This window comes from Synchiropus splendidus, chromosome 19 (genome assembly GCF_027744825.2).
Source record: "Synchiropus splendidus isolate RoL2022-P1 chromosome 19, RoL_Sspl_1.0, whole genome shotgun sequence".
In the NCBI taxonomy this organism is placed as follows: domain Eukaryota; kingdom Metazoa; phylum Chordata; class Actinopteri; order Syngnathiformes; family Callionymidae; genus Synchiropus; species Synchiropus splendidus.
This window is the reverse complement of record NC_071352.1, coordinates 16,291,087-16,316,887: the sequence shown is the minus strand read 5'-3', so window position 1 is coordinate 16,316,887 and position 25,801 is coordinate 16,291,087. Positions and strand designations below refer to the sequence as shown.

Here is a 25,801-nt window from a genome sequence, read left to right as displayed (position 1 = left end):
GTGTCCTGGAACATGGTCCTCCTCGGAGGCTCGCGTGATGAAGAGAAGGATGTCATCCATAAATTACACACGTACGCGCTTCACTCACAGCCTCAACCAGGATGATTTTCTCGGCCGTCGCTTGTCCTCCTCTTCCTCGCTTCTTCTTTGAAAAATGTAACCTACTTACAGAACAGCTGTCTGATGAATAATGGAGAGGCGACGGTTACTATCGGCGTCTCACCCTCTGGATCTGCTGCCTGCTCGCCTCACTCACGCAGCGCTTCATATGAGCAGCAGAAATAAAAACGCCTTTTTCAAATGAAACTATTCACGGCAATGAAAGATTTCTCTGCTGCTGCTGAGTCATCTTCATCCTCCGCTGTTCTGGCTCAGGCAGAGCCGGCTCTCTCAATAGGAGACAGAAGAGGGTGTTTGCCATGGGACATGGTGAGTCAGGCTTGTTTCTGGTCAGGTGTGGTGATCAACGCTGATTTCAAATGCGGCAGAAACGCGGTCTCTTCCAACGCAGACGTTCCTGTATCCGCGTGACGGACAGGGACATCACTCTCCGTCACTTGCTGGCATGGGAAATGACCCTCTCCTTCCATTAGCCCCTTCCCCCGGCCATGCCTTCTCCACCATCACTCTTCACACCTCTCACCCGGCCGTTCGCACTCGCCGCTCCCCCGTGGACGTCCTGGGCTGATTGCTGCCTAAAAGCCTCCTCCCAGTCAGTCCAGCAACGGTCCGGTGGTCTCACCCGGACCAGCGCCTCCTCAGAGGCCGGCTAACTGGACCAAACCCTCCGAACGCTGTCGGATGTTTGACTTGAAATCCCTGAGCAAGTGAGCGAGTCACTGTCCACAAAGCTCCGGTGCTAGCTGCAGAGCAGAATAAGGTCCGGCTCCTGCAACTGGGCCAACATGGCACCCTCACTGTACCGGAGATAATTACACGTTCATTATGCTCAAACTCACCAAGCTCCACTCCGAGTGTCACTGGAGCGTTCCATTTCCCTGAAGCCCTCAGTCAGAGGTGTGTGTGGTTTGAGTGAGAAGAAACGATGAAGCCATGGCGGTACATGCACGCGCACGTGTGTGTGGCTGAGATGTTGAGCAAGTTCTGCTCGTGAGTCATGTCAAATTAGGCCACAGGTCACTGTGTCCCCATGTGATTGTGTACATGTTTGTGTCGAGAAAGGAGCACATCAGAGGGCAAAAGGAAAATGCTGTGTTTGATGCAAAACCATCAGAGATGGAAGGGACGTTGGAGCAGCTCAGCGAGCCACAAGCTGCTGTGTGTCTCACGCACGTCGGTCAAGACTCACACTAAAACACAGATGTAACGCAAACGTGCGACGCCATAACACAACCAACCATGAAACACTGGCACACATCTATGCAGGGACACATGAACTCACCAACACAAGAAGCAATTTCAACAATTGCACAGGAAACAAATGACAACAATAAATGAACACAACATTTATATTGATGTTGACATGTTTAATGAACATAAACAGGACCAGTGTCTTACGAACAATGTCATAAACCCACCCATACGGCAAACTGAAATATCGAAGCAAAAACACACGCACATTTCAAAACTCAACTTACACACGCGTGCGCACATGAGAACAAACGCTGGTGATCCAGTGGCCTGGTTTTGCAGTGACGCTGCCGCAGATAGGGGGCGCCAGCGAGCCGCTGATGTCACCGCTGTGAACCTGGGCAGCGCGAGGGAGAGGCGCGAGAGGGCGTCGGGTGCAGGCCGGAGGTTACCACAGGACACTGGCGCCTGCCTCCGCCGCGGCTGCTCGTCTCCTGCGCACTCGGACAGAAACAAACCCCGGAGATTCCTGTCGGATTCGTTCGTTCTCGGGCGACTTCCGTCCACCAGCGGGACTCGCTCAGGCAACTTGGGACGGTGAGCGCTGCCGCGCCGCGGTGGCGGGGAGGGAGGCGAGCCTCGCTGGACTCTGTGAGCCCCGGAGCGGAGCCTGGAGCGCCGGACTTTCCCCGCAGCAACACTCGCGCGCGGGTCCGCCATTGAACCCACCGACTTGCGGGGACATTTGACCGAGTTGACTTGGATTTTTCGACTTGACGCGGGCAAGCTAAAGCTAATGCGGCGCGGAACTGGAAACCATTGAAATCAGGGACTTGCTGCTCGCTGCGAAAGTTGTTGCTTTCCGAAGTGGTGACTTGTGGCGCTGCATCGCGGTTGACTGGCGGGTGGAAGGCGACTCCGCGGAGCTCCAGCACCGCCGGGCAGAGGGGTCAGCGGGACCGGTCAGCTCGTCCTCTCCTCCCCCACCACACCACCCGTCAGGTCTGACATGAAGATGTGAACTCCTGCCCCCCCCCCTCCTCCTCCTCCTCCTCCTCCTCTTCCTCCTTTTCTCCTCGCCGTCCCTTTCGGATTGACATTAAAAGCGTTCTGGGGGAGATTCCCAGAAGATGTACGAGAGCGTGGATGTGGTGGGTTTGAGCCCGAGCCCCAGCAGCCCGAGCCCCGGCTCCTTCCTGAGCATGGACTACTACCACCGATCCCCGGGGCTCCTGTCCGAGAAGGGTCTGCTGCCCGGCCTGGGGCCGCTCCAGCGGCCGTTCGGAGGCTCCCTGCTGACGGGGAGACACTGGAGCGGATCCAGCCATTGTGAGTCACTCGCTCAAACATTCACTTGGGACCATGTGTGTTGACTGAGTGCCTGGAGCTCACGCTGCCCCGGGGTGTTGACGAAACGGAGGGGGAAATATGCGCAATATAAACCAATTTGAAGTGGGATAGTTGAGTTGTAACCGGTGTCGCCTTATCTCTCTTATCAATAACACAGTTGCAAAGTCAGAAGGAATCACGATCATGAGTTGTTTCTACAAAATCTTTAGTGAAAGAGGTCAATAGAATGAAGTATATACATGCTTTTAAAAATAATAACAATAATAATAATGTGTAGTTAGTCCAAACAATTCTAAAGATGTGAGTCATAGGACTCAAACTGAAGGCCCGGGGGCCAAATCTGGCCATTTGATGTGGCTGAGAAGAGCTTGAAGAACAAGTCGTCGGCTCAAAAGTCAATTTTAAGTGCCTCAAACCTTTGCCTTTGAGCAAGCAAATTTGATTCTTCAGGGAGGAAAAAAAAGTGTGTGTGTGCGCGTGTGGAGGCGAGGCGAAGGTGAATCAGTAACCACAAGAACCACACACATGCTTCAGAGTGAGCCTCCACCGGGAGTCTGAGATCGCTGTCTGACAGACACAATGTGGTGAAGGACTCCACGCGCCTGTCAGTCCAAATCACAAGGGAGAAGATCACAGCGACAACAATGGTGGCAGCAGAAAGTTGGAACTTTCACATTGACCTCATGTGGGAGGATGAGCACGGGCCAGGGACCACATGTGGCCCCCGGGTCATGCCTTGGCTGACATGAGGAATGTTTTCTGGGCCGGATAAGACGGAGCATGCCGCCTGTGGTTGGCGTGAACAGGTCAATCAATATCTCTGTGGTACATGTGAAACTAGAGGGGGGCAGTGTCTCGCATGGTGCGCTTTCATCTGCTGGCCATCGATTCACTGGCATTATTTCAGTTATTCCCTTCTTTAGACAATTTTAGGTTCTTCTTTATTTAAGTATACTGTCTGCCTTCTTGGGTTGAGAGCACTCTGAATTCTTTGTTTTTATTCAAGCAGGAAAACTGAATTGCTTAAAAGTCTGTTCTATCATGAATGGAGGATGACAGTTTTGGAGAGCAGTGATGTCATGGTAAACACTGTCACATGACTCATGTGTGTTTTTGAGCCTCTAGAGAAGCCGTGCTCCTGCAGCATAACACGCATGGCGTCATTCCCACGCCAGTCTTGTGTTATGGTTCTCAAGCGTCCTGCTGTGGCGCTGATGTTGTTTACTTTAGGAGGCGGCCATCTTCTCTTATCTGTGTCGTCTCTGCTGTGATTCAATTCGGCCTTTGTTTCTCTCTGATACTTCTGTGGTGTATTCTGAGGAGTAGCGTGTCTCCGGTGTTTGTTGTCTGTATGTGGGGTTGTGAACCGAGCAGGAAAGAAAGCAGAAAGTAAACCTTGGTTGTGAGTGTTTATGGCTGTCTTTCCGTATGGACAGACTTGCATAGTCGCGCACTGTTTCACGTGAACGTACCCTGTTCAGACAGCTCCTCCCAAAATATTGAAGATATTTTTGCCTTCAATGTTGAGGGATGTGTTCGCTTCCCTGCCGTTCAGCTGTTGCTCAGTTGGGGTAAATCGCCTCCCCAACACACTGGTCTCACCACTGCCGTGAGCCACCGCCGCCTGCTGTCTAACACATCCTGCGCTCGCTCTTGTTTGTGCTTCTATTCGCTCGCCACCAGGTTGTTGATTCAAACTGGCAGAGTTTGTTTTCCATGTGTTGAGTCGGGTGACCTCAGCAGGGCATCAGGTCGAGTCCTAATCCCCAGATCTAGCCGGGGCTTGCTGTGGAATGGCGTGGCAGGTCCAACTTGATCAGGATGATCAGACCGTGAAACTGGGGATTTAAGGTAGCCTGCAAAAGACCAAATAAACCTTTACGGCATTCTGAGCTAATGGCTACGTACTGTACGCTGCTGCAGGAGACTTGGGTCTATTGCTGTCTTCACAGAACTAAACTGAGTCACAGAAATCTTGTGGAACAACAAGACAATTCTTGTTTATATTGCTCTTATCTGCAGCGTGGAGGAACGTAAGCTTCAAACCTCATCGCTCACTTTTGTTTACGTCCGTTTCCCTCCACAGCCCCAATATATTTTCCGCCAGCCTGAATGGCTGCTAGTCTCTTTGTGTTCCCCCCGTGATGGACCGGTGACCTGTCCAGGGTTAACTCCGCCTCCTTCCAATGTCAGCCGGGATTGGCTGCAGCCCCTTTTGACCCCTGGAAGATTAATGAAGGTAGAGGCGATGGAGTTTGGCCCTGCGACGCTGAAGTCTCAGTGAATTGTGTGATTCCGTAATGAAAAGCTGAGAGTGGTAAGTGATATTGGTCTGGATTTGCACCAGCCAATCTGGTTTATAGGTGTCAAAGGTTTCGGGAAGCATCCGGGCCTCACCTTGCACTTCCACTGAGAGATCCTGGACAAGATCCCAGGACAAAATAGAGGTGTAATCTCTTGATCTCGTCTGGAGTCTGCCCCTTGGCCTGTTAAGAGCGGCTACAGAGGAAGGCGCGAGACTCCCGAATCTACTTGAGTGTCAAGCGGAGGGAGAGACTTGTTAAACCGATGGAGCAGATCTGTGAGGTGGGTGCCAGCCACCCACCTTAGGAAGAGCCTCTCCATTCAGAGATGCCCTGGTTTGGTCCAACAAAAGCCTGTTGGCAAACTCTGTGCCGTGTCACTAAACGGAAGAGCAGTCTAACGTGTCCTCAGCGCCAGCTTGAGCGGTTCCTTCTCCACTTCCACTCTGGTGGTGCTGGTGATGTAGCTTCAGCCGCCTCCTCCATTGTGTCTTCAGGTCCCAACGAGCTGCAAGATTTGTGCCGTTGTCTTTCCTCATTCAAAGTGTTCTTTGCTGAAGGCGCTTCAGCCACAATGGTGGACTCTGTGCTCACCGTGTCATTTGGCAGAGGCCTTTATGCGGCACTACCTCAGCCAGCCATCAGCTGGCCTCAGGGCCTGGACTGGTCACATTGGAGCTCACTTCCTCCCGCCGCCCGTACAGTGCTGCTCTGGTGTGTGCAGGCGCTGGGCTGCTGGATGTGCAGCTCCTCTGTGGCGGCACAGCACTTGGCCTGATGGGAGAAAGGTCCACAAAGACCTGTAAATATTTGGCAGGGGAGGGGCAAGTCCTTGGATTCCCACTAGCAGTTTGAGCAACGCTTGTTCCGGAGTGTCTCTCTGTGTTTGGCATGAAGAGTGTCCTGCAGGTCCAAAGGTCAAAGACCATAAGAGACTCGGGCGATTGCTTTTGTGTCATAGTGGTGGTGGGGGGAGTGGATGCGTGCGCTCGCTTGTGTTTGTGTGTTGCAGAGCAATGACTCATGGACAACAGGGAAGTGACCTACATCTCTCCCTCTCTTTATTCACCTTCTATCTGCCTCTTTCTTTCCAGTGTCAGCTGCCCAGTCATCACTTCTCCACACTGAATGACCCCTTCTTTCTCTCTAATGGACACACACACACTCTGACGCACACTTTTACAGCTTGTCTGGGAATGTGAGTGTGAGCAGAGCGAGTCAGACTTTGGTTCGAGTGTGTGAAAAGGGAGGAGGTGCGGGATCAAACTTCGATATAACAAACAAAGACTCGACGAGTCATGTCACCTCTGGGTGCGTGAAGGGGGCCTCTGGATGATGACGCTTCGTAGACGGTGCTTTTGCCAATTGTGCAGCGGAGGCGTTTTGCTTGACCCGCTGGCCTCGTGGTTACCAGTCAGTAATACAGCTTCTTGTATCTAACCTGCTGTAGGGGGCGCTGTTGCGTCCTAGCTTGAGTATCTGCTGGGCGTGTAGTTGAACCCGCACCTCTGGGACTGCACCACACTTGAACCCGAGGCACGCAGTCCTGCGCCAGAGGCCATGGTGACTCGCCGAGGCTCGGTTTCCCTGGAGCTGGCGACGCACTGGGACTCATCCTTGACTCCAGTCATCTGTGCGCTCTCTGGCGATGGTGCTGTGTCTCACCAGAATATCCGCCGCATCCTGGAACCCTGAGAGCCAGAGAGCGGTCAGCCAGGGGCGGGTGAGTGGAGGGATGCTGGACGGCAGCTGAGAATGACGTGCTTCCTCCTGATTCCTCCCTCTCGATGTGAAAAGAGAGCGGACCGGAGGAGGCGAGCTGAATCTGCTCCACGGTGGAATGTCTGGTATTGCTACTGGAGACGGGGGGAGGGGGAGGTGTATCTCAAAGGTCATTCATGTCCAGAGTTCCTCTTCAGCGGCAAGTCAGAGAAGCTGGCTCCCATCATCCAACCGTGAGGCCAGTGACGGTGCCGTAACATTATGACCACCATGTTGGAACGGGCCATTCTTAACATCAGGTGAACTAAACAGGGTGCACTGTGTATGTTTGGGTCTGAAGCTCCTATGGATTTGGGTTGGGACCTTCAGAGCTTGTGAAAGGGGGCACTGCTATGTCGAGGGGTAAGTTTTAGCTGGCTGCTGCTCTGAAACCGGCCTGAGATGAGACGCCGAGCCCTTCTCTTTAAACCGACCCACTGAGTTGATGCCCTCTTGGCTTGGCGCCACGCCGTTCCTCACTCTGCTCCTTTTCTCTCACAGCTATAGAGACAGAGAGCACGAGTTCGGGAGAAGACTTGCTGGTCCAGAGTCCCCCGTCACCTCCGCCCCCGCCACGAGTCTACAAGCCCTGTTTCGTGTGTCAGGACAAGTCGTCGGGATACCACTATGGAGTCAGCGCGTGCGAAGGCTGCAAGGTGCCGACCTCTCTCGCTCCCTCTCGAAACATATTTAACACATTTTCAAGAAAAGGCATCGCTTTCATGGCCGACAGAGGTCTCACTCTGGTCTGCTGCTCCGTGCCAAAGATTTTATTTAATGTGAAACCCAGCGTGTGGACGGAGCACCTGATGGACGCAGCGTCACCGGAGGTCCGAGTATAGGACCAACATCGCTGAGCTCATCACTTCAGCGAGGTCACATGACCATGACACAACCCGCGTAGCCGTCAGTAGAAGTTGAGTGAAAATCCGTTCACACCCAGAATCAGTATTTGCACAACGCGTGGACAAGGTCGCGACCTTTGCCCCACTGAGGCTCAGTAAGCCTCTAGGCTTCATCTAATCCAACAAACACACAAAAGAATGTGAGCTTTGAAATGTGATTGCGGCGCTTGGTTTGCTCAGCTCGGACCTTCTTGCCGCAGTGAGGCGGCCCGGTTAAACATTAAAAGACGCCTCTTTGCTCGACCACGTCCTCCAGCCACATGTTTGTGCTGCTCTTTGAAATGTTTGGTTTGAGTTGACATGCAAGAACAGAGTGAGACGTTGTATCGGACGAACATTTTGTTAAAATATTGACCTTTTCAAATGACCTTGTGGTCAGTTTTGCCTCCTCAATAGTTGGCTGCTTCTTCACACTTTGCTCTTGTGGCTCAGTATTTACACTGCCTGGTGAGTCATGTATTTCTCTGAAAACTGGGCGCAGGGCTTCTTCCGGAGGAGCATCCAGAAGAACATGGTCTACACGTGCCACCGGGACAAAGTCTGCGTCATCAACAAGGTGACGAGGAACCGCTGCCAGAGCTGCCGCCTGCAGAAGTGTCTGGACGTCGGCATGTCCAAGGAGTGTGAGTGAGCGGACGGCGCCCTCTGGTGGTGGCCTTTGCTTTCAGCCGCAGCAGTCGTTTCCTCCCGTGTTCTTAAAAATATGAATTAAAGTTTTTGTCTCGTAAATTATTTGGCTTGATTATGATCTATTCGATATTAGATCATTATTTTTGTTGACACTTTATTAGCTGGATTTATTGAGATTTTATATCATTTATTTAATGCGATTTTTGCTTTTATCATATTTTCTCCTATTTAGTTCTTTTATGAAATGAGTTTAATTATTTAATTTTAGTTTTTTTAATATTACTAACCTGTTAATATTCAATATTTATTATGATTCGTTTATTTTATTTTATTTTTTTCATTTCTCGCCAGCATGTGTGTTGTTTAATTTTATACTAGTTTCTGGCTGTTTTTGTTTGGTTTCCTTCTGCTGTAATGTGTAAACAAAGCTCTGCTGGTGCTCCCTCAGTGGTACGGAACGACCGGACGAAGAAGAAGAAGGATGAGAAGCGAGCGGTGGAGCCGGAGGTGTACGTGCTGTCGGCCGACACGGAGCAGATGATCGAGCGAGTGCGTCGAGCTCACCAGGAGACGTTTCCGTCCCTGTGCCAGCTGGGGAAATACACCACCGTACGAGCCGCCCGTCCGGCCGCTGCCTGGCCCGTGGCTCTCGTTCACCCGCGTCTCTCCCCCGCAGAGCAACAGCGCCGAGCGCCGCGTGGCCCTGGACGTGAGTCTGTGGGACAAGTTCAGCGAGCTGTCCACCAAGTGCATCATCAAGACGGTGGAGTTTGCCAAGCAGCTGCCCGGCTTCACCACGCTGACCATCGCCGACCAGATCACGCTGCTGAAGGCCGCGTGCCTCGACATCCTGGTGAGCAGGACTGTCGTGCCGTTCACTCAGGAGACACTGGAGGCAGTGGAGCAGGGCCCAACTGACTTGCATCACTTTGTCATTTTTAGAACAGAAATAGTTTATAAATAACATTCCACTGTTATTTTCTAGCTCGGCACAACTTTAGATTTAAAACATAATGATTAAATATTCTATAATGACAATGTGTTTATAAATATCACCGATGGTTATTTCTGTATCTGAACATTTTGCTGTGCCTCTGATGCGCTGCTCATTTGAAGAAACCGTGTATTGACAAGGTAGTGTCCGCCGCGGCCACCAGGGGGCGCCGCTGACTCTCACTTGTCTCCAGATCCTGCGGATCTGCACGCGCTACACTCCGGACCAGGACACCATGACCTTCTCGGACGGCCTCACTCTGAACCGGACCCAGATGCACAACGCCGGCTTCGGCCCACTCACCGACCTGGTGTTCTCCTTCGCCAACCAGCTGCTGCCGCTGGAGATGGACGACGCGGAGACGGGGCTGCTGAGCGCCATCTGTCTGCTGTGCGGAGGTACTGCGCTCCATTCTCACCGTGGGACGCTTCAGTTTGGAGTCTCCTTCTCACCGTTTTCTGCGCATGTTCAGACCGTCAGGACCTGGAGGAGGCCAGCAAGGTGGATGACCTCCAGGAACCCATGCTGGAGGCCTTGAAGGTCGGTCTCTCAGTGGCACTTCATCCTAAGTTTAGGAGGAAAATATTGTATTCCAGTCACGTGTGTATGGGCTTCACTGATTCCAGTGTTTCTAGATTGATTTAATGTAAATAGCACTTTTAACATCTATTTGAATAATAATTATATAATAAAGTAGAAATAATATAAATGTGAATGAAATCTAAATATTCAATTATCATTTCTAATTATAAAAGATAAAACGCTCCAGTTGAAAGTAAATTAATATCAATATAAATGTTAAATGTATGAATGTATCTTCTTATTTCTGTGTAGTTGATGAAAAAAGCAGGCAAAAAAAGACTCATTTGATGTGAGAGTAAACAGAAACTTTGTTCTCATGAACACATACGCACAATGTTTCCCACTTCCTTCAGCTCTACGTTCGGAGGAGGAGGCCTGACAAACCCTGCATGTTCCCCAAAATACTGATGAAGATCACGGACCTCAGGAGCATCAGTGTGAAGGGTGAGATGTGCACACGCACGCGCAGGCGGCAGCGGCGCTGCAACCATCAGCGCAAACTCACTTCCCTCTCCGACCACCAGGGGCAGAGCGAGTCATCACGTTGAAGATGGAGATCCCCGGCTCGATGCCGCCGCTCATCCAGGAGATGCTGGAGAACTCCGAGGGACTGGAGGGTTCCAGCGGCGCCAAAGCACGGGAGAGAGGCGGGAGAGGAGCGGAGGACGGCGTGTCGGCGGGAAGCTCGCCGCCCTCGCCCGGCCTTAGCCCCGCCTCCCTCTCCCCCTGAGCGTCAGACAGAAGCAGGTTTTAGCTTTACGACTATTTAAAACACTGTGGACGCCGACTGAAGGAATTCCATGAAGTTAATATGCAAAACCACACTGTAATATTTGTACATAGAAAGAGACTGTGAGTGTTTTCATCCGGTGGTCCAGCCAGAAGCTATTTTCCTAAGTGTACATGTGTAAATAATGTGTCTCCTGGAAGCAGCTCGCTGTAAATATCCCAGCCACTTCTCCTCACGTCAGGGACGGAACTGGTGATCACGGAAACAGATGTTTTGATAGCTAGATGTCTTTGTATCACTGTAATAAACACCTGAGATTCTGCAGCATGTGGCCGACGTCTTTCTGTCAGACCTGTCCGTGCCTCACGCTCTTCAAATACCAAGCACCAGCGACTCGTTTTTCATTCCGTAACACACAATTTTCCATGTTATGATCTCTGCCAAGTCTGAGGAACGCTGCCTTCTGCTGGTGTATCGTGGTATGACAACACGAGGAGTTCTAATACGGAAGTCTGTCAGAAAAACCACGACACATGTTTCATGTTATGATGGATGATGATGATGTCCAACACACAATATGACACTGACTGAAACAATTGCACAAGACTGGAGAACACAGAGACAAGACAAGTCTGTCCTTATTTGTCCTGGTGCTGTCAGCAGCACGGGTCAGAACCAGGACAAGCTCTTGGTCAAACACAGAAGTCAACAGTGGCAGACTTTCGGCAAACACAAACAGAGACGCGTCTCACCTCCACCCGACACACGTCTGCTTCACTTCTCCTGCCTCTTTCCCTCCAGTGTTGCCACATTCATCCTCCACCTTCACTGTCTTCATCCTCCGTCAGTCACACCTTCAGCTCCAGTTCATTGTGAACCTCGGTGGTTGTCCTGCTCTCCTTCTCCAACACTGTCTGACTAAGGAGTCTCACCAACTGTCAAGCTTGACTCTGATGTCACAGCCACATCACCTGCACTCTCTTCTTCACCTCCTCACATACTTGGTCTGTGTTCATCCCCTCTCTTTGGTCGCGCAGGTCTTCTGGGATGCAGGACCCAGGTGGGCGTGGCTCATTTCTCTATGTGTGTTGTCTATATGTTTATTCTCAGCTTAACGAAATCCAGTTTCTTAATATAGTCTTGCTGAAGGACAGAGATTAGCGCAGCGAGTTGGTTCTGGCTTTGATGCAAATATCACATTATCTTTTGTTTCTTTTGCGACTGGGCCTCTTAAACACAGCTGTTGACTTCTCTGAACAAACATCTCAAGGACTCAGACAGCGTTTTTTAATCCACCGTCCTGGGACCAACGGTCCGGACGCGTCACCCCGACTCAGGGGTGCCACCTCGACCAGTTCTGACCCATCTGAAGCCTGCTGACGGCTTCATCTCTGATGATTCTTTGGAGCTAAGGTCTCTGAAATCATGACTCCTTGAGTGACTGTGACTCCCGAGTCAACACCACTTGGTGTGCTCACACATCATGTACGAAGCAGACGTTGGGCTGACCCGGTTTGGTTTGGCATAAGTGTTCGCAGGACGTCCTGTTGTGGCGACGGAAGTCTACAGCACAGTTGAATAAGAGCGAGGCCAATTGAAAGATGACGTGAGGCAACTGACTGCTATCCACCATCTACCTATAGGAGAAAAGGAGCGCTGGAGAACCTGGTGGTGCTGGAGATCAAGTGCTCATAAAAGATCTGACGAAAAAAGAGCTGAGGCCTGGTTGTGGTTTTGTTTTGTTGTTGTTGAGAAACTTATTCAATTCTTCAATTTCAAGTCACGGTAAACTCTGCAGCAGAGATAACCGGCCATTTGGCCAAAAGGAAAGTGTGTTGAACCACAGCTATCAGTGACCAGCTATCAGCAGGGAAACACATTGCCAGCAGCAGAATTCCCGACAAAAAGTTCCAAAAATGGAGATGTTTGAGTGTCACTCTCCATTGAGAAAGGAAGGAAATGTGCGTTAACGGCCAGAATCCAGCCGCCAAATGGAGCTCGATAACACTGTACGTGAATGTCCGTTGATGTCTGCTGATGGACTGTAGTGCTCCATCTGAGAATAAACTGCAACATCTCCTTCATCTTCCGTGACCTTCTTCGTTCCTGACCTTCTCCCTGAGGTTGATACTTTAGCCAACAACGGTCCAAAAACCTGTTGTTGTGAGTCATCCTGGTCAGATGTGTGTTGAACATCTTCAAGTCAGTGATGGGCACTTGTCAATCATCTGGTGGTTTGTTTATCGTGCCCTGTCGAGGGCGTGGATGGACCTCCAGCCAATAAAAGCAGGTGCTTCTGTTTGCTTCGCATCACTGTGAACTCCATCCCGAAGAACAGCTCTCTCTGCTGAGGTCATGGACAAGTCGACGAGTCCCGGTAAATGTTTTTTGTTTCTTACTGAATGAATTCTGCCTGCGGTTGGTGCTGTGTTTCGGGCCTCTCTGATCGTCCACCTGGTCCTGGTTTTACCTCAGTCGACCACATGTAAACGCGTGTTGTGTGTAGTTTGGGTGTGAGCTGAGACTAACTTGAATTGATTTGAACTGAACTGATTTGTTAATGACTTTCTAGGCAGATATTTTGGGGGGGTCAGCTGACCTGAGACAAAACTGCTCCGGCGTCCACTCCTCGGTCGGGCGTGGTCTTCGTTCAAGAGAGAAGCATTGATGCATTCATCTTTTGCAATCCAACCCATTCCAACACAGGAATCCCTCACATGTAAATTATACGCCGTAGAACGTGTAAAAACCATGAACAACAAGGTCTGCGGCAAACTTCATTTGTCCAGTGAAATCAAACATCGTGACAAACGTAGCAGCCCTGACACAGATCCTGGATCGGCTCCCCAAACCAAGAACATGATGTGCTTCAGGCTGAAAGATGCACGTCTTTGTAGTGCGTGCTAGCTCAGCAAAGAGTTTTGGTCTGTTTTATTTCTTATTCTCCGAATCTTTCCTGAAAGATTGCTGGGTGCGAGAGGTGTTTCCGAAGGATCACAAGCTCATCCATGTGCTGGAGGATGGCACGACCCCCGAGGACTTCACTGCTGCTACGATAAAAGAGCGCGAGGCAACGGTGAGTCGCAGAAGTTCTCCAGTGACATCAGGCCTGCCATCTCCGATGCACCCTGAAGGTTCTGGTCGAATGATGGTCTAAGGATCCCGGAAAGATTGCTTGGTCTGAAGGGTAAGGCATCACTGGTTGCCTTCTTAGGGGTAATTTCTGGAGGCAACAGAGCGCCGGCAAGTTTAGGGGTTTAATGTGTGCCTCCAGAATTGGCAGGCTGTCCGAGTGTTGACTTGTTCTCCCCATGACCAAGTGAGGCAGGACTGCTCTAAGGACTTGTTCCCACAGGGTTGCCAGGACCCCTTCTTTGTGGGCAGTTTGAACCGTCTGCTGGAGAACCATCGCCGGTGGCAGGCCAACTTGCCTCGAGTCACACCCTTCTACGCGGTGAAGTGCAACCCCTCCCCAGTCATGGTCCGGATGCTGAGCCTCCTGGGAACTGGCTTCGACTGCGCCAGCAAGGTCGGTGTTTGTTCAGTAAACCCCAAATTCTGGACACCCCTAACGTCTCGCCGAACACAGGGTGAGATTGCCATGGTCTTGTCTCACGGAGCCACGCCAGACAAGATCATCTTCGCACACACCACCAAGGCCAGAACTCATATCCAGTACGCATACAGTCGAGGAGTGGACCTGATGACCTTTGACAGTGAGGACGAGCTGGAGAAGATTTCTGTACTGTTTCCCAAAGCCAGGTGAACCATGACAATCCCTTTCAGCTGTTTGGCCCTTCTTGGAACTTCATCCCTGTTTGGTATGTGTCACAGGGTGGTGCTCCGGATCGCTGTGGACGACACCTACTCAATTGTGAAACTCAGTGATAAGTTTGGTGCCAAGATGAGAGCCGTGCCCAACCTCCTGAAGACTGCCAAAGATCTCAACTTGAACGTGGTCGGGGTCAGCTTCCATGTGGGGGCCATGTGTGGAGACAGCTCTTGCTACACCAAGGCCATCGCCAACTCCCGCGAGGTCTTCAACATCGCGGTATGTTTCGACATCAGTGTCATGTAAGCAGTTAGTCATTTCAGTGTTTTATAGGCAACAATGGGGTTCGAGATGAAGCTCCTGGATCTCGGTGGCGGGTATGATGGGAAAGACCATTCCAAGATGAACTTGGAACAGGTAAACGTGACTCATGTGGCGTAAATTTCAATCTTCAAACTATCTTGCCGACTCTTTCCATTGGTTCCACACCATTCTGAATCACAAATTAAAGTTCAGTCAATTCATATTTCCACGTTTGCGCTCCAGTGTGCGCTGGTCATCAACAAAAGTCTGGATCAGCACTTTCCTCCTGAGAGCGGCGTGAGAATCATCGCCGAGCCAGGTGGATTCTTTGCTCAGTCCACCTTCACAGTCACTGCCAACGTCATCGCCAGGAGAGTCGTGACGGACGGTAACTTTTTCTTTTTGAAAGATGACCGTGAATCCAGAATCTGACGCTCGCCATTCTCTCCAGACCACAACGAGAAGGTGATAAACTACTTCCTCAACGAGGGGCGCTACGAATCCTTCACGTTGCTCGGCAATCATCCCGGCTACCTGGTGCTGGAGCCTCAGCTACTCCGGGTGACATGCACTTCCAACCCCCTCTGTTGCAACTGCATTGATTCAACCCTAACTTTCCTTTTTCTGCGCAGTCCGTCGGTGAGGAGGAGCCCAAATATCGCTCTGTCATCTGGGGCCCCACCTGCGACAGCTATGACAAAGTCATGGACAAGACCATGCTCCCCGAGAGCAAGGTGGAGGACTGGATCCACTTCAGCAACATGGGGGCGTACTCCATCGCTCTGCAGTGCGGCTTCAACGGATTCGAGCGCACGCCAATATATTATGTCGTGTCCGTGAAGAATGTCCAAAAACTAGCGGCGCTGCTGAAGAAGTAGGAGCGTGTCGTGCTGCACGGATCATCGCTTCTGTTGATGCCACAGCTTCAAATTTAAGTCAGAAAAAGACAACAAAAACACAAGTGCCACGCATTCACAGGTCACATGACTGAATATGAGCTAAATACGCCGATGGAATGAACATCTGCATTAACAACTTGTTTCACTTGCTTTAATCTGTTTGATCTTTTCCTGCTAAATCTGTCATGAATATCCAGAACATGGTCGATGACTTCCTTGTGCTGTTGATAAACAATGTGACAAAACTGCAACAATAAAGTTTGGAGTGTCATGATGCTGCTTTTATTTGGTTCCCTTTAGTCATGCTTGGTTTTCTTCCTGTTCCTCTGGAGCCAATCATCCACTGATCACCTGTGCATTAGAGCACCTGGGCTCCAGCACCGGGTGCCAGATCGTTTTATCCCATTGTTTCATGTCAGTGCTTCGAGTTGCTGTGAGTCTCTTCCTGGTTCCCATGAGTTCGCCTCTTTGTCCCCCGTTTCCTGAGTTTTGGACTCCTTGTTTCTTGTGGTGACTCCTCGTCCTCTTGGCTTTTCTTGTTTCGGCCTCTCGTTCTGTCAGCTAGCTTATTTTGGATTTGTGTTAAACCCTGGTCCCTGAGTTTAGTGTTTTGTTTCTCCCAGTTTCCATGCGTTTCCTGTTCTCTTTTGTAATTTATTTTCGGTTCATTGTACATTCAGCTTTTGCTTAGTTTCTCCAGGTTCGGTGATGCTTTCTGTTTGTTTAGTTATTAAATATTATTTTTAACTCGCTCCTGCCTCGCTGTAACTTTCACCACTTGGGTCCTACTCCACGTCCTCGACACGTGGCTCTCACTCCATGTTCCTCGAAACGTGACATGGAGAGCAAAAACCCAGTGTAAAATTGTGGTGTTCTGAGGATTTGGGTCTTGAAAACAACACTGTTCACAAAAGTGTTTCCTCCTTCCATTCCTCAGACAGAGGAGTTGGACTTTTTGAACCTTTGTCGAGGAAGTTTAGGGCTTCTGTCTGTGCTCAAAAGTACTTAAAAAAACGAAGGACAGGTTCGGATAAAACTTTCTGGAAACGTGTGAAAAGGGACGGGGAACAAACGAATACATCTTGGGAGCGATCCATATGTTTCCTGAAAGGGTTCTTTAGCCTTGGGAGAGGTCTCTGAGTGCTTTCTGGTTTCATATTTAAACACATTTATTGTACCTTCACAGTCGTTTTTAGACAAAATACTCCTGAATCGAATTGTGTCCCTTTGATTCTGGGACCTTACCGAATGAGTTGCTATATTTGATGGCTCGACCATGAATACACGGACAATAAAGAAGGAATGCGGGATAACATGAAGTAACATCTTGTTGTTTGGGTGTTGTAGCGCAGTCGTGTGTGGTCACAGCTAGTTTTCCTCACCTGGCCAATCAGTGCAGGCGTGTTTTCTGTGGCGCCGGAGCTTGTGTGTGTGTGTGTGAGGTGGATGAGCCGAGCCAGACGCCGGTCACTCGACCTTGTTGCCCTTATCTGAGCCGAGACACGCCTGACCTGGACCCTGCAGTGACACGGCGAGGCAGCCAACACGCTGGGCTGTGAGTCGAGCTCCTCTCTCTGCCGCTTCACTGACAACTCTCACATGGAAGACAATTCACCAGCACTGAGAAAGTTGTTTGGTCAGTCTACAGTGAAGTGTGTTGACATGTAAGCAAGTTAATCATGTTGCTCTTTGTGTCTGTTTATTTCAAGTCTGGATTTGGTATCCAAATGTCATTTCAGTCTGCCAGCGAGAGCGTTTTGTCTGCCGTTCAGTGGCTGTGGGCGAATAATGTCCGTCTGAAACAGGGTTTCTGTCTTGAGTTAGTGTCATCGGCCGCAAGTGTTGGCTGCACTGAAGCGCCTTTAGCATTGTTAACAGTAAATTAAATTTCTGGTTGTGGTTTTCACAAACCCACAGATGAAGGACAGCATTGTTGGAAAACATATTCTATTCTTCAAATAATTCAGAGGAAACTCTGCAGCCAGATAACCATACCGCCAAAAAGCCTGTTGACCCACGGTGAGCAGCTATCAGCAGAAAAACACGCTGCCAATCCTTCAACAGCACAATTCCCAAGCAAAAGCTCCAAAAATGGAGATGTTCGCCTCTGTCCAAATGGAGAAAGGAAGGAAATGTGCCCAGGATCCAGCCGCCAAATGGAGCTCTAACACTGTACGTGAATGTCTGTTGATGTCTGCTGATGGACTGAGAATAAACTGCAACATCTCCTTCATCTTCCGTGACCTTCTTCTTTCCTGACCTTCTCCCTGAGGTTGATACTTTAGTCAACAGCAGTGCAATAACTGGTCGAGACAATGTGGCATTTGTGAGTCGCCGCGCTCATCAGGTGTGTGTGTTGACTATCTCTGAGGGCTCACGAGTTAATCGGCCAGGGGCTAAATGGTAAACAAACACTTGTCAATCACCTGGTGGTTCGTTTGCCGTACCGTGACGAGGGTGTGGATAGACCTCCAGCCGATAAAACCATCTGCGTCTGGCTTTTTCTTGCACACCATCGTGTCCGTCGCGAAGAAAGTCTCTCCGTCAGCTGAGGTCATGGGCGAGACGACGAGTCCCGGTAAACCTTTTCCATTTCATACTGAATCTGTCTCTGGCGGTTGGTGGTGTGTTTCGGGCCTTTCCTCAGTCCGCCAGATTTGAATGTGTGTTGTGAAAGTCAGTTTGGGTTTGATCTCAGAGGGAAGTGTGAGTCACAGTCGACTGTTTGAGGAGCTAATTTGGGGGACTTTTTGGGGGGTCACCTGTGCGAATGTAGACAAAAGTAGAAATTTCAAGATGGCGCAGACGAAGGCTGGCCTGGAATTATCGTGCATGTTATTCTGATTCTGATTCTGAACACAAAAAAGGCAATTTGAAAAGCAACAAAAACGGATATTTCCGAGTTTTCATCTTCAATCTTGGATCTGCTGCCACTCGGGAGAACATGATTTCAAGTTGGCTCACTCTCCTGTCTTGCTGATCCTAACCGAACTTGCGTTGCTGCATTTTATATGAACCATCACTCAACACAACGTCATGATCCAGCGAAGATGCACAGTTGTCCATCGGCAAACATAAGCACGCAAATACACTGCTGCTGACAGACTCAAATATTGAAGTGACTCTATAATCTCTGGATAAATATTACTTGATTCTGAGCCTGAGTAAATGTGTTCACTGATGGAGCGCCATCGTCCGCTGGAGTCCGATGACATTACCGATGTTATGGCACTGCAGTGAGAGGCAGGGCAGATATGGACCTACTATGACTGTTCACATCACCAGAAGCCCGTTTCATTTCTTATTGTCCGAATCTTTCCTGAAAGATTGCTGGGTGCGAGAGGTGTTTCCAAAGGATCACAAGCTCATCCATGTGCTGGAGGATGGCACGACCCCCGAGGACTTCACTGCTGCTACGATAAAAGAGCGCGAGGCAACGGTGAGTCGCAGCAGTTCTCCAGTGACATCAGGCCTGCCATCTCCGACGCACCCGGAAGGTTCTTAGTAAGATTATGGTCTAAGGATCCCGGAAAGATTGCTTGGTCTGAAGGGTAAGGCATCACTGGTTGCCTTGAGAACCTCTTAGGGGTCATTTCTAGAGGCAACAGAGCGAGTGTTGACTTGTTCTCCCCATGACCAAGTGAGGCAGGACACAACAAGGACTTGTCCCCACAGGGTTGCCAGGACCCCTTCTTTGTGGGCAGTTTGAACCGTCTGCTGGAGAACCATCGCCGGTGGCAGGTCAACATGCCTCGAGTCACACCCTTCTACGCGGTGAAGTGCAACCCCTCCCCAGTCATGGTCCGGATGCTGAGCCTCCTGGGAACTGGCTTCGACTGCGCCAGCAAGGTCGGTGTTTGTTCAGTAAACCCCAAATTCTGGACACCCCTAACGCCTCGCCGAACACAGGGTGAGATTGCCATGGTCTTGTCTCACGGAGCCACGCCAGACAAGATCATCTTCGCACACACCACCAAGGCCAGAACTCATATCCAGTACGCATACAGTCGAGGAGTGGACCTGATGACCTTTGACAGTGAGGACGAGCTGGAGAAGATTTCTGTACTTTTTCCCAAAGCCAGGTGAACCATGACAATCCCTTTCAGCTGTTTGGCCCTTCTTGGAACTTCATTGCTGTTTGGTATGTGTCACAGGTTGGTGCTCCGGATCGCTGTGGACGACACCTACTCAATTGTGAAACTCAATGATAAGTTTGGTGCCAAGATGAGGGCCGTGCCCAACCTCCTGAAGACTGCCAAAGATCTCAACTTGAACGTGGTCGGGGTCAGCTTCCATGTGGGGGTCCTGTGTGGAGACAGCTCCTGCTTCACCAAGGCCATCGCCAACTCCCGCGAGGTCTTCAACATCGCGGTACGTCAAAGCCCCAGCGGTGCAACATCATTACCGACAGGGGTATCTTGTAAGCAGTCAGTAACGTCAGAGTTTTACAGGCAACAATGGGGTTCAAGATGAAGCTCCTGGATCTCGGTGGCGGGTATGATGGGAAAGACCATTCCAAGATGAACTTGGAACAGGTAAACGTGACTCCTGCCATCATCATGGCGACACTTCAAATGGGCTCGGGCGCTGCAGGACATTCTAAATTCCAAATTCAACCAACCTTCATATTTCCACGTTTGCGCTCCAGTGTGCGCTGGTCATCAACAAATGTCTGGATCAGCACTTTCCTCCTGAGAGCGGCGTGAGAATCATCGCCGAGCCAGGTGGATTCTTTGCTCAGTCCACCTTCTCACTCACAACCAACATCACCGCCAGAAGAGTCGTGACGGACGGTAATGTTTTTTCCCTTTGTAAAGACGGCCGTGACGGCAGCTTGTGACACTCGCCATTTCCTCTCCAGAGAACAACCAAAAGCTGATCAACTATTACATCAACGAGGGACGATTCGGATCCTTCTCTCTGCTGGTCAATCATCCCGGGTTCCTGGAACTGGACCCCCAACTCCACCGGGTGACACACTTGCCTATATGACATGCTGTTGCTGTGTGTTTCTATGTTTCTGTGTTCATATGTATTTGAATTCATCTGCCTGTTGAAAACTGCAGTCTATTCTCTTGCAAATGTATTCATGAAAACTTTCTGGCTTCTTTGCAGTCCGTGGACGACAATGAGCCCAAATATCGCTCTGTCATCTGGGGCCCCACCTGCGACAGTGTCGACAAAGTTCTGGATGAGACCATGCTCCCCGAGAGCAAGGCGGAGGACTGGATCCACTTCGGCAACATGGGGTCGTACTCCATCGCTCTGCAGTGCGATTTCAATGGATTCAAGCGCACGCCAATATATTATGTCGTGTCCGTGAAGAATGTCCAAAAACTAGCGGCGCTGCTGAAGGAGGCCACCGCCAAGTCAGACAAGTGTATCGTGCTGCACGGATAATCGCTTCCGATGATGCCACAGCTTCAAACTTAAGTCAGAAAAAGATTGTGCCACGCATTCACAGGTCACATGACTGGAAACTAAATATAATGATTTAATGAAAATCCGCTTTAACAACTCATGTGACCAGATATAACAGAGATTCGAACCTTGTCATCACAATCCATCATCAAAGCCTGAAACTGTTTTGTAAATAAATGAAACACTGTGGTTTATTTACATTCTTTTTTTCATCAATTGATTTCATCTTTGACTCCTTTTCTGATATATGTTTCCTCCTGTTTAATATCTATATTTATCTATACGTTGACAACATCATTGTGTAACTGCAAAACAATGCGACAAAACTGAAACAAAAAGGTTTATAAGTTCCATGAAAAAGCAAATACAGCAATACTTGTTCTGCTTGATATGCAAGTCCTTATCCTTCAGGTCTTGTTCACAGATGATTCCATAAAAAAACAAACAAACTGGTCAGTAATTGTTTTTTTTACCTCCATTCCAATGTTGCTTTTGGCAGCCATTTCAGTTTTCGTCTTAGTTCTAGTCTTTTGGACGAAAATCCTCGTCACATTTTAGTCACGTTAACTCTTCATAGTTTTTGTCCTGTTTTAATCAGGGAGAAATAATTATAATGACCGGTGAGAAATAAAAGACAAGCACTGTGTATATATATAACTGGAACTATCTTCGACATACGATTGACTGTTTATCAACCACGTGATGGCGCACAACACACTGAACGTTGCCCAAAACTATTGTGTGTCTCAACTGTTGTCAGCTGTACTTTTTCGTTTGTGCTGACAACGTTCAGCCACAACATCATAGTGACCTGACGTTAGCACGACCAAGCTAACTTAGTGACGTGCAGCGCGAGCCAAGCTAATTCAAGGTATATGGGGAATTTACATCACAACTAAAGCTCCACTAGTAGCATCAACATATGGTGTGTTCACGCCACTCGTGGTGGCTTACCAACCAACAAATCTCACCATGGAGAGCACGCAGGCAGGTGGCGCTTCAGGTCCGACCAGGCGCCCACCACCTGCCCGGCTGTGACAAACACCAGCGCTTCTGGGAGTTATTACGATTACACGCACAAAAATGTCACGGATTTTAAATGTCCGACGACCTACACACATTTTCCGAAATCTTTCGCCACTTTCTCCTTCAGTCATTCAGTCCTCTGAAACATTTGATGCGGCTTTTGCAGATGCATCAATGTTGTTGTGTTTCTGTGGGTGCATTTGTTGAGCGTTTTGCATTTGCTGTGAACTTTCCCAGCCACCGTAGAAACGGGATGTGGACCAAATCATTTGGGAGCGATCTGATCTGGATCACAGTCTGGATCCTGGAATGTTCCAAAGGATTCTTTGGCCTCAGGAGTTGCTTTGTAGTTTCATATCGATACACTCATTCCATTGTATTGCACCTTCACTCCTTGACATATTCCGTAACCAAATAACGTAACTTTTCTCAGCTTATTTACCCAAGAAGTTTGTTTTTTGAGATTTGTTCTACCATGAATACACAGACAATAATAAAGCAGGAATACAGGACAACCTATAGTGACTTTTTCTTTGGAGGTTTGGTGCAGTTGTGTGTGGTCACACCTTGTTTTCCTCACCTGCCCAATCAGTGCAGGTGTGGCATGAGTTGTTATGGCAGGTGTGTTTTCTGTGGCTGCTGAGCCGGAGCTTGTGTGTGTGTGTGAGGTGGATGAGCCGAGTCACTCGACCTTGTTGCCCATGTCTGAGCCGAGAGACGCCTGACCTGGACCCTGCAGTGACACGGCGAGGCAGCCAACACGCTGGGCTGTGAGTCGAGCTCCTCTCTCCTCTAATGTCTTCATGTCTGGATTTGATATCTACAGTACATTGACATATTTAGTGCCTGTGAAGGTGAACGCATTTTGTCTATCGTTCGCCCAGTGCGTGGTGCCAGTGGTCGGCCACTGTCTCCAGAAGTGTTGCTCTTTAGCTGTGAAGAGTTTTATTTTGAAGAGTTACGGTTCGCTCCATGTCCGTGCCTTCCTTCCCCCACTCTGTCACAATGAGGCTGAGTTGTGGCCTGCTGTCATGAGGTCATTCAATCCTGCCCCCTGCTGCTTGGCAGTAGTACCCATATGAATGTGTGCAAATATGTTGTTGGTGTTGTGTACTTGGACTCCTGTGTGTCATCCGGGCCAAAGTTCTATCACATATTCCTGCAGACAAAATGAAAACCCCACTGCAGAGTCAAAGTGAGAGAAGGTCAGAGCCCTCTGGTCCAGTGTCGTCCCGCTCGCCACCTCTGCCCGCTTCAAGCTCACCCCGAGACCTGACCCCGCCCCCTTTGTTGTGATTTGTTCAACTCAGTTGCACCCTAAAATGCATTGAAATAATGCTTTCCCTGGAGGAGGTGCGCTCCCCGCCTCAGTCTCCTGACACTTCAGCGGTAAACGTGTCCGAATCTTGCGGGACGATTCGTTGGTTGACACCTGGCCTCACCAGGAACTGAGGACCTGCCTCCACTTGTCCCGGCGGGTGCCACAGCCAGTGCTGACAGAGGAGGCGGGTTCCAGCCCACTGTGCTGTTGGACTCTGAAGTGGCTCCTCGTGGGAAGTTTGGGAGTCAATGGAGCCCAGTCTCAGGGTGCGTTGTTGTATCACTCTTCATTTCATCACAGTTTGGATATGAAGAATTTAATATTCCACCATTTTGTTGTCCTGTTGATCGAACTCTCTCCCCTCAAGTGATGCTAGCAGCGCAGCATTGTGTAGGGATTCATTACTTTCACTAAAGATCAAGAAGTGACGTCGTACCGGAGTAGAAGAAAGTAGAAAAACGTCATTGGCCAGCAGAAAGAAACAATGGTGAATACAGTGTTTAAAAGTTTTAAAAAGTTTTATTGAGTAAAAAAAATCAATAAAATAAATATACTATTTTAAAATGTATTTTTCGTTCACATATAAAAATACGCGTTTTTAAAAAATGATTATATATGTACATAATTATATATAAAACATCAGTAATTATTTTATCTTTCAAAACATTTTGTTTATTTTAAAAATCAATCAAATAAATACCTGATATATATATATATATATATATATATAAATAGATTTAAGCATTTTAAAATCATTGTTATGATGTAAAATAAGAAGCGGGTGACAAGGAAACATGGGTGGTAAAGAGAGTATGAGAATGTAATCATAACCTGCGAGGGGGAAAAGCAAAATGTTTTTAATGTTCTCAGGTTATAAAATACACTAAGTTAAAATAAAAAAAAACAAATCTGATTTGAGAGGCGGACTGGGCTCGTCGAGTGTCTGTTTCCAAATAGAAACGCGGCATCCTCCTGATTGCGGAGTTTTCTTGTCCGTATGATGTTCAAATGTTAAAGCGACATTCAGGCGTGACATTTGTCTGGCGATCATCAGCTGTGTGTTTGTGCGCTTGATCCCTTCACGACACCACAGTGCAGGGAACTTAGTTTTTATCTGCAGCTTAGCCGTGTTTACCTCCTTATGATAATATTTAAACATCGTAATTCAAACTCCGGAAAGTGAGAGGTCAACCTGAGATGTATTTATTTCCCAGCATTCTGCGGGAGGAAGTTTGCAGAGGGATCAAAGATCTTGGTACAAACTTGTAATCCATGATTCAGCGGAGGGTTGACGGAAAGCTGTGGAGCTCAGAGGCGCCCCGGAGCAAAGACAAACACGGGAGCCTCTCGCCTATCATCGCGCCGCTATTTGGGATGCACCATGGTTACATGACGGCACATTATGTCACCCGCAGAGTGACATAACGGTGGCGTCGTCCTCTTCCACGCCTGCTCTAATCAGAGTCCAGTCCAGATGCATGAGCTCCGATTGACAACTGTTGGTGAGATGGTGAGAAGAGAGTCATGAGAAGCCACGTTCCCTGCGTGTTGGTCTCACCTGCCTTTGCCGACCTGGCCGCTCACTCATCTCTGTAATGTATCGTATCCGTATGTGCCCTTTGTTGAGTCATGAAAAGTATTTTTAACCTGACAATATTTGCTTATAAACATTGCTCCTCATCATGAAGGCTTTATAAAAAGTTTTTTTTCCCACAAAATATTTTCATAATCTCACTCAAACAAATAAAATCAAAACAATTAAATCTATTCTTCTCCATGGTTTATGCTTTTCATTATCGTATAATGGAAAAAACGGATTCTATTGATCAGTTTTAAATAAAATATTAACTCATATGGATCATCTCCTCATAACAAATATCTGTTTAAGTGACTTAAATGAATTCATGAAAAAAAAGTAGCACTTGTACCAGGGGTTTTCACAGTATTACAACATTGATCAGTGAAATATACCTTTTTTTCCCACAGCGTAGTCCTTTTTATTTCAGAGTTATTGATCCAAACTAGTGACCTAAAGTGTTACCATGGGCCTTTTTGAGTTGAAGTGAAATGAATCTATGAACCTTAAACTCATTCATTGAATAAAACCTGACACATTTCATTCTTATTCCTTCTCCAGAACATTTCAGACGCTTCAAAGCAAGCGACAGCGGTTTCATCTTTGTGTCTGTGCTGCCTCCAAAATAAGAGTTTGAAACCAACTGATGATGCTGTCTGGCTCTCCATTGTTCCTGCTCTATAGTATTCATACCACGTAAAATAAGATAAGATCAACTTCAACCTTCCAGCATAAAAATGCTCGGCACATTTTTTTAACATTGAACACAGTCGTGTTGTAAATTTCCTCAATATTTTAACACTTCTCTCCAGGTGGCTGAATAGTTTTCACAAACGTAACATGTATTCCACTTTAAACCCATATAAATCTTTCCACTCCTGACACGGATTTCCCCATAGCTGATGCCTGTTTTTGAT

General features: G+C 48.7%; 3 protein-coding genes across 3 annotated transcripts; all 3 read left to right on the top strand.

Annotated features, from left to right (window-relative positions):
* The first annotated feature begins 1,697 nt into the window (after positions 1-1,697).
* LOC128750866 (retinoic acid receptor alpha-A-like) lies at positions 1,698-11,694 on the top strand. The gene is made up of 9 exons (XM_053851468.1): positions 1,698-2,640; positions 7,227-7,381; positions 8,112-8,253; positions 8,709-8,869; positions 8,937-9,113; positions 9,448-9,652; positions 9,727-9,794; positions 10,190-10,280; positions 10,361-11,694. Exons 1-9 carry the CDS (start codon positions 2,442-2,444, stop codon positions 10,564-10,566), a joined length of 1,404 nt encoding a protein of 467 aa, XP_053707443.1. The 5' UTR covers positions 1,698-2,441; the 3' UTR covers positions 10,567-11,694.
* Positions 11,695-12,891: 1,197 nt separating this feature from the next.
* LOC128750867 (ornithine decarboxylase-like) lies at positions 12,892-15,811 on the top strand. Its single transcript, XM_053851469.1, has 9 exons — positions 12,892-12,943; positions 13,530-13,642; positions 13,922-14,095; positions 14,156-14,328; positions 14,401-14,617; positions 14,672-14,755; positions 14,885-15,029; positions 15,093-15,202; positions 15,274-15,811. Exons 1-9 carry the CDS (start codon positions 12,922-12,924, stop codon positions 15,517-15,519), a joined length of 1,284 nt encoding a protein of 427 aa, XP_053707444.1. The 5' UTR covers positions 12,892-12,921; the 3' UTR covers positions 15,520-15,811.
* A 2,958-nt stretch (positions 15,812-18,769) lies between these two features.
* LOC128751149 (ornithine decarboxylase-like) lies at positions 18,770-21,151 on the top strand. The gene is made up of 8 exons (XM_053851990.1): positions 18,770-18,979; positions 19,216-19,389; positions 19,450-19,622; positions 19,695-19,911; positions 19,992-20,075; positions 20,189-20,333; positions 20,402-20,511; positions 20,656-21,151. Exons 1-8 carry the CDS (start codon positions 18,806-18,808, stop codon positions 20,938-20,940), a joined length of 1,362 nt encoding a protein of 453 aa, XP_053707965.1. The 5' UTR covers positions 18,770-18,805; the 3' UTR covers positions 20,941-21,151.
* Positions 21,152-25,801: the final 4,650 nt, after the last annotated feature.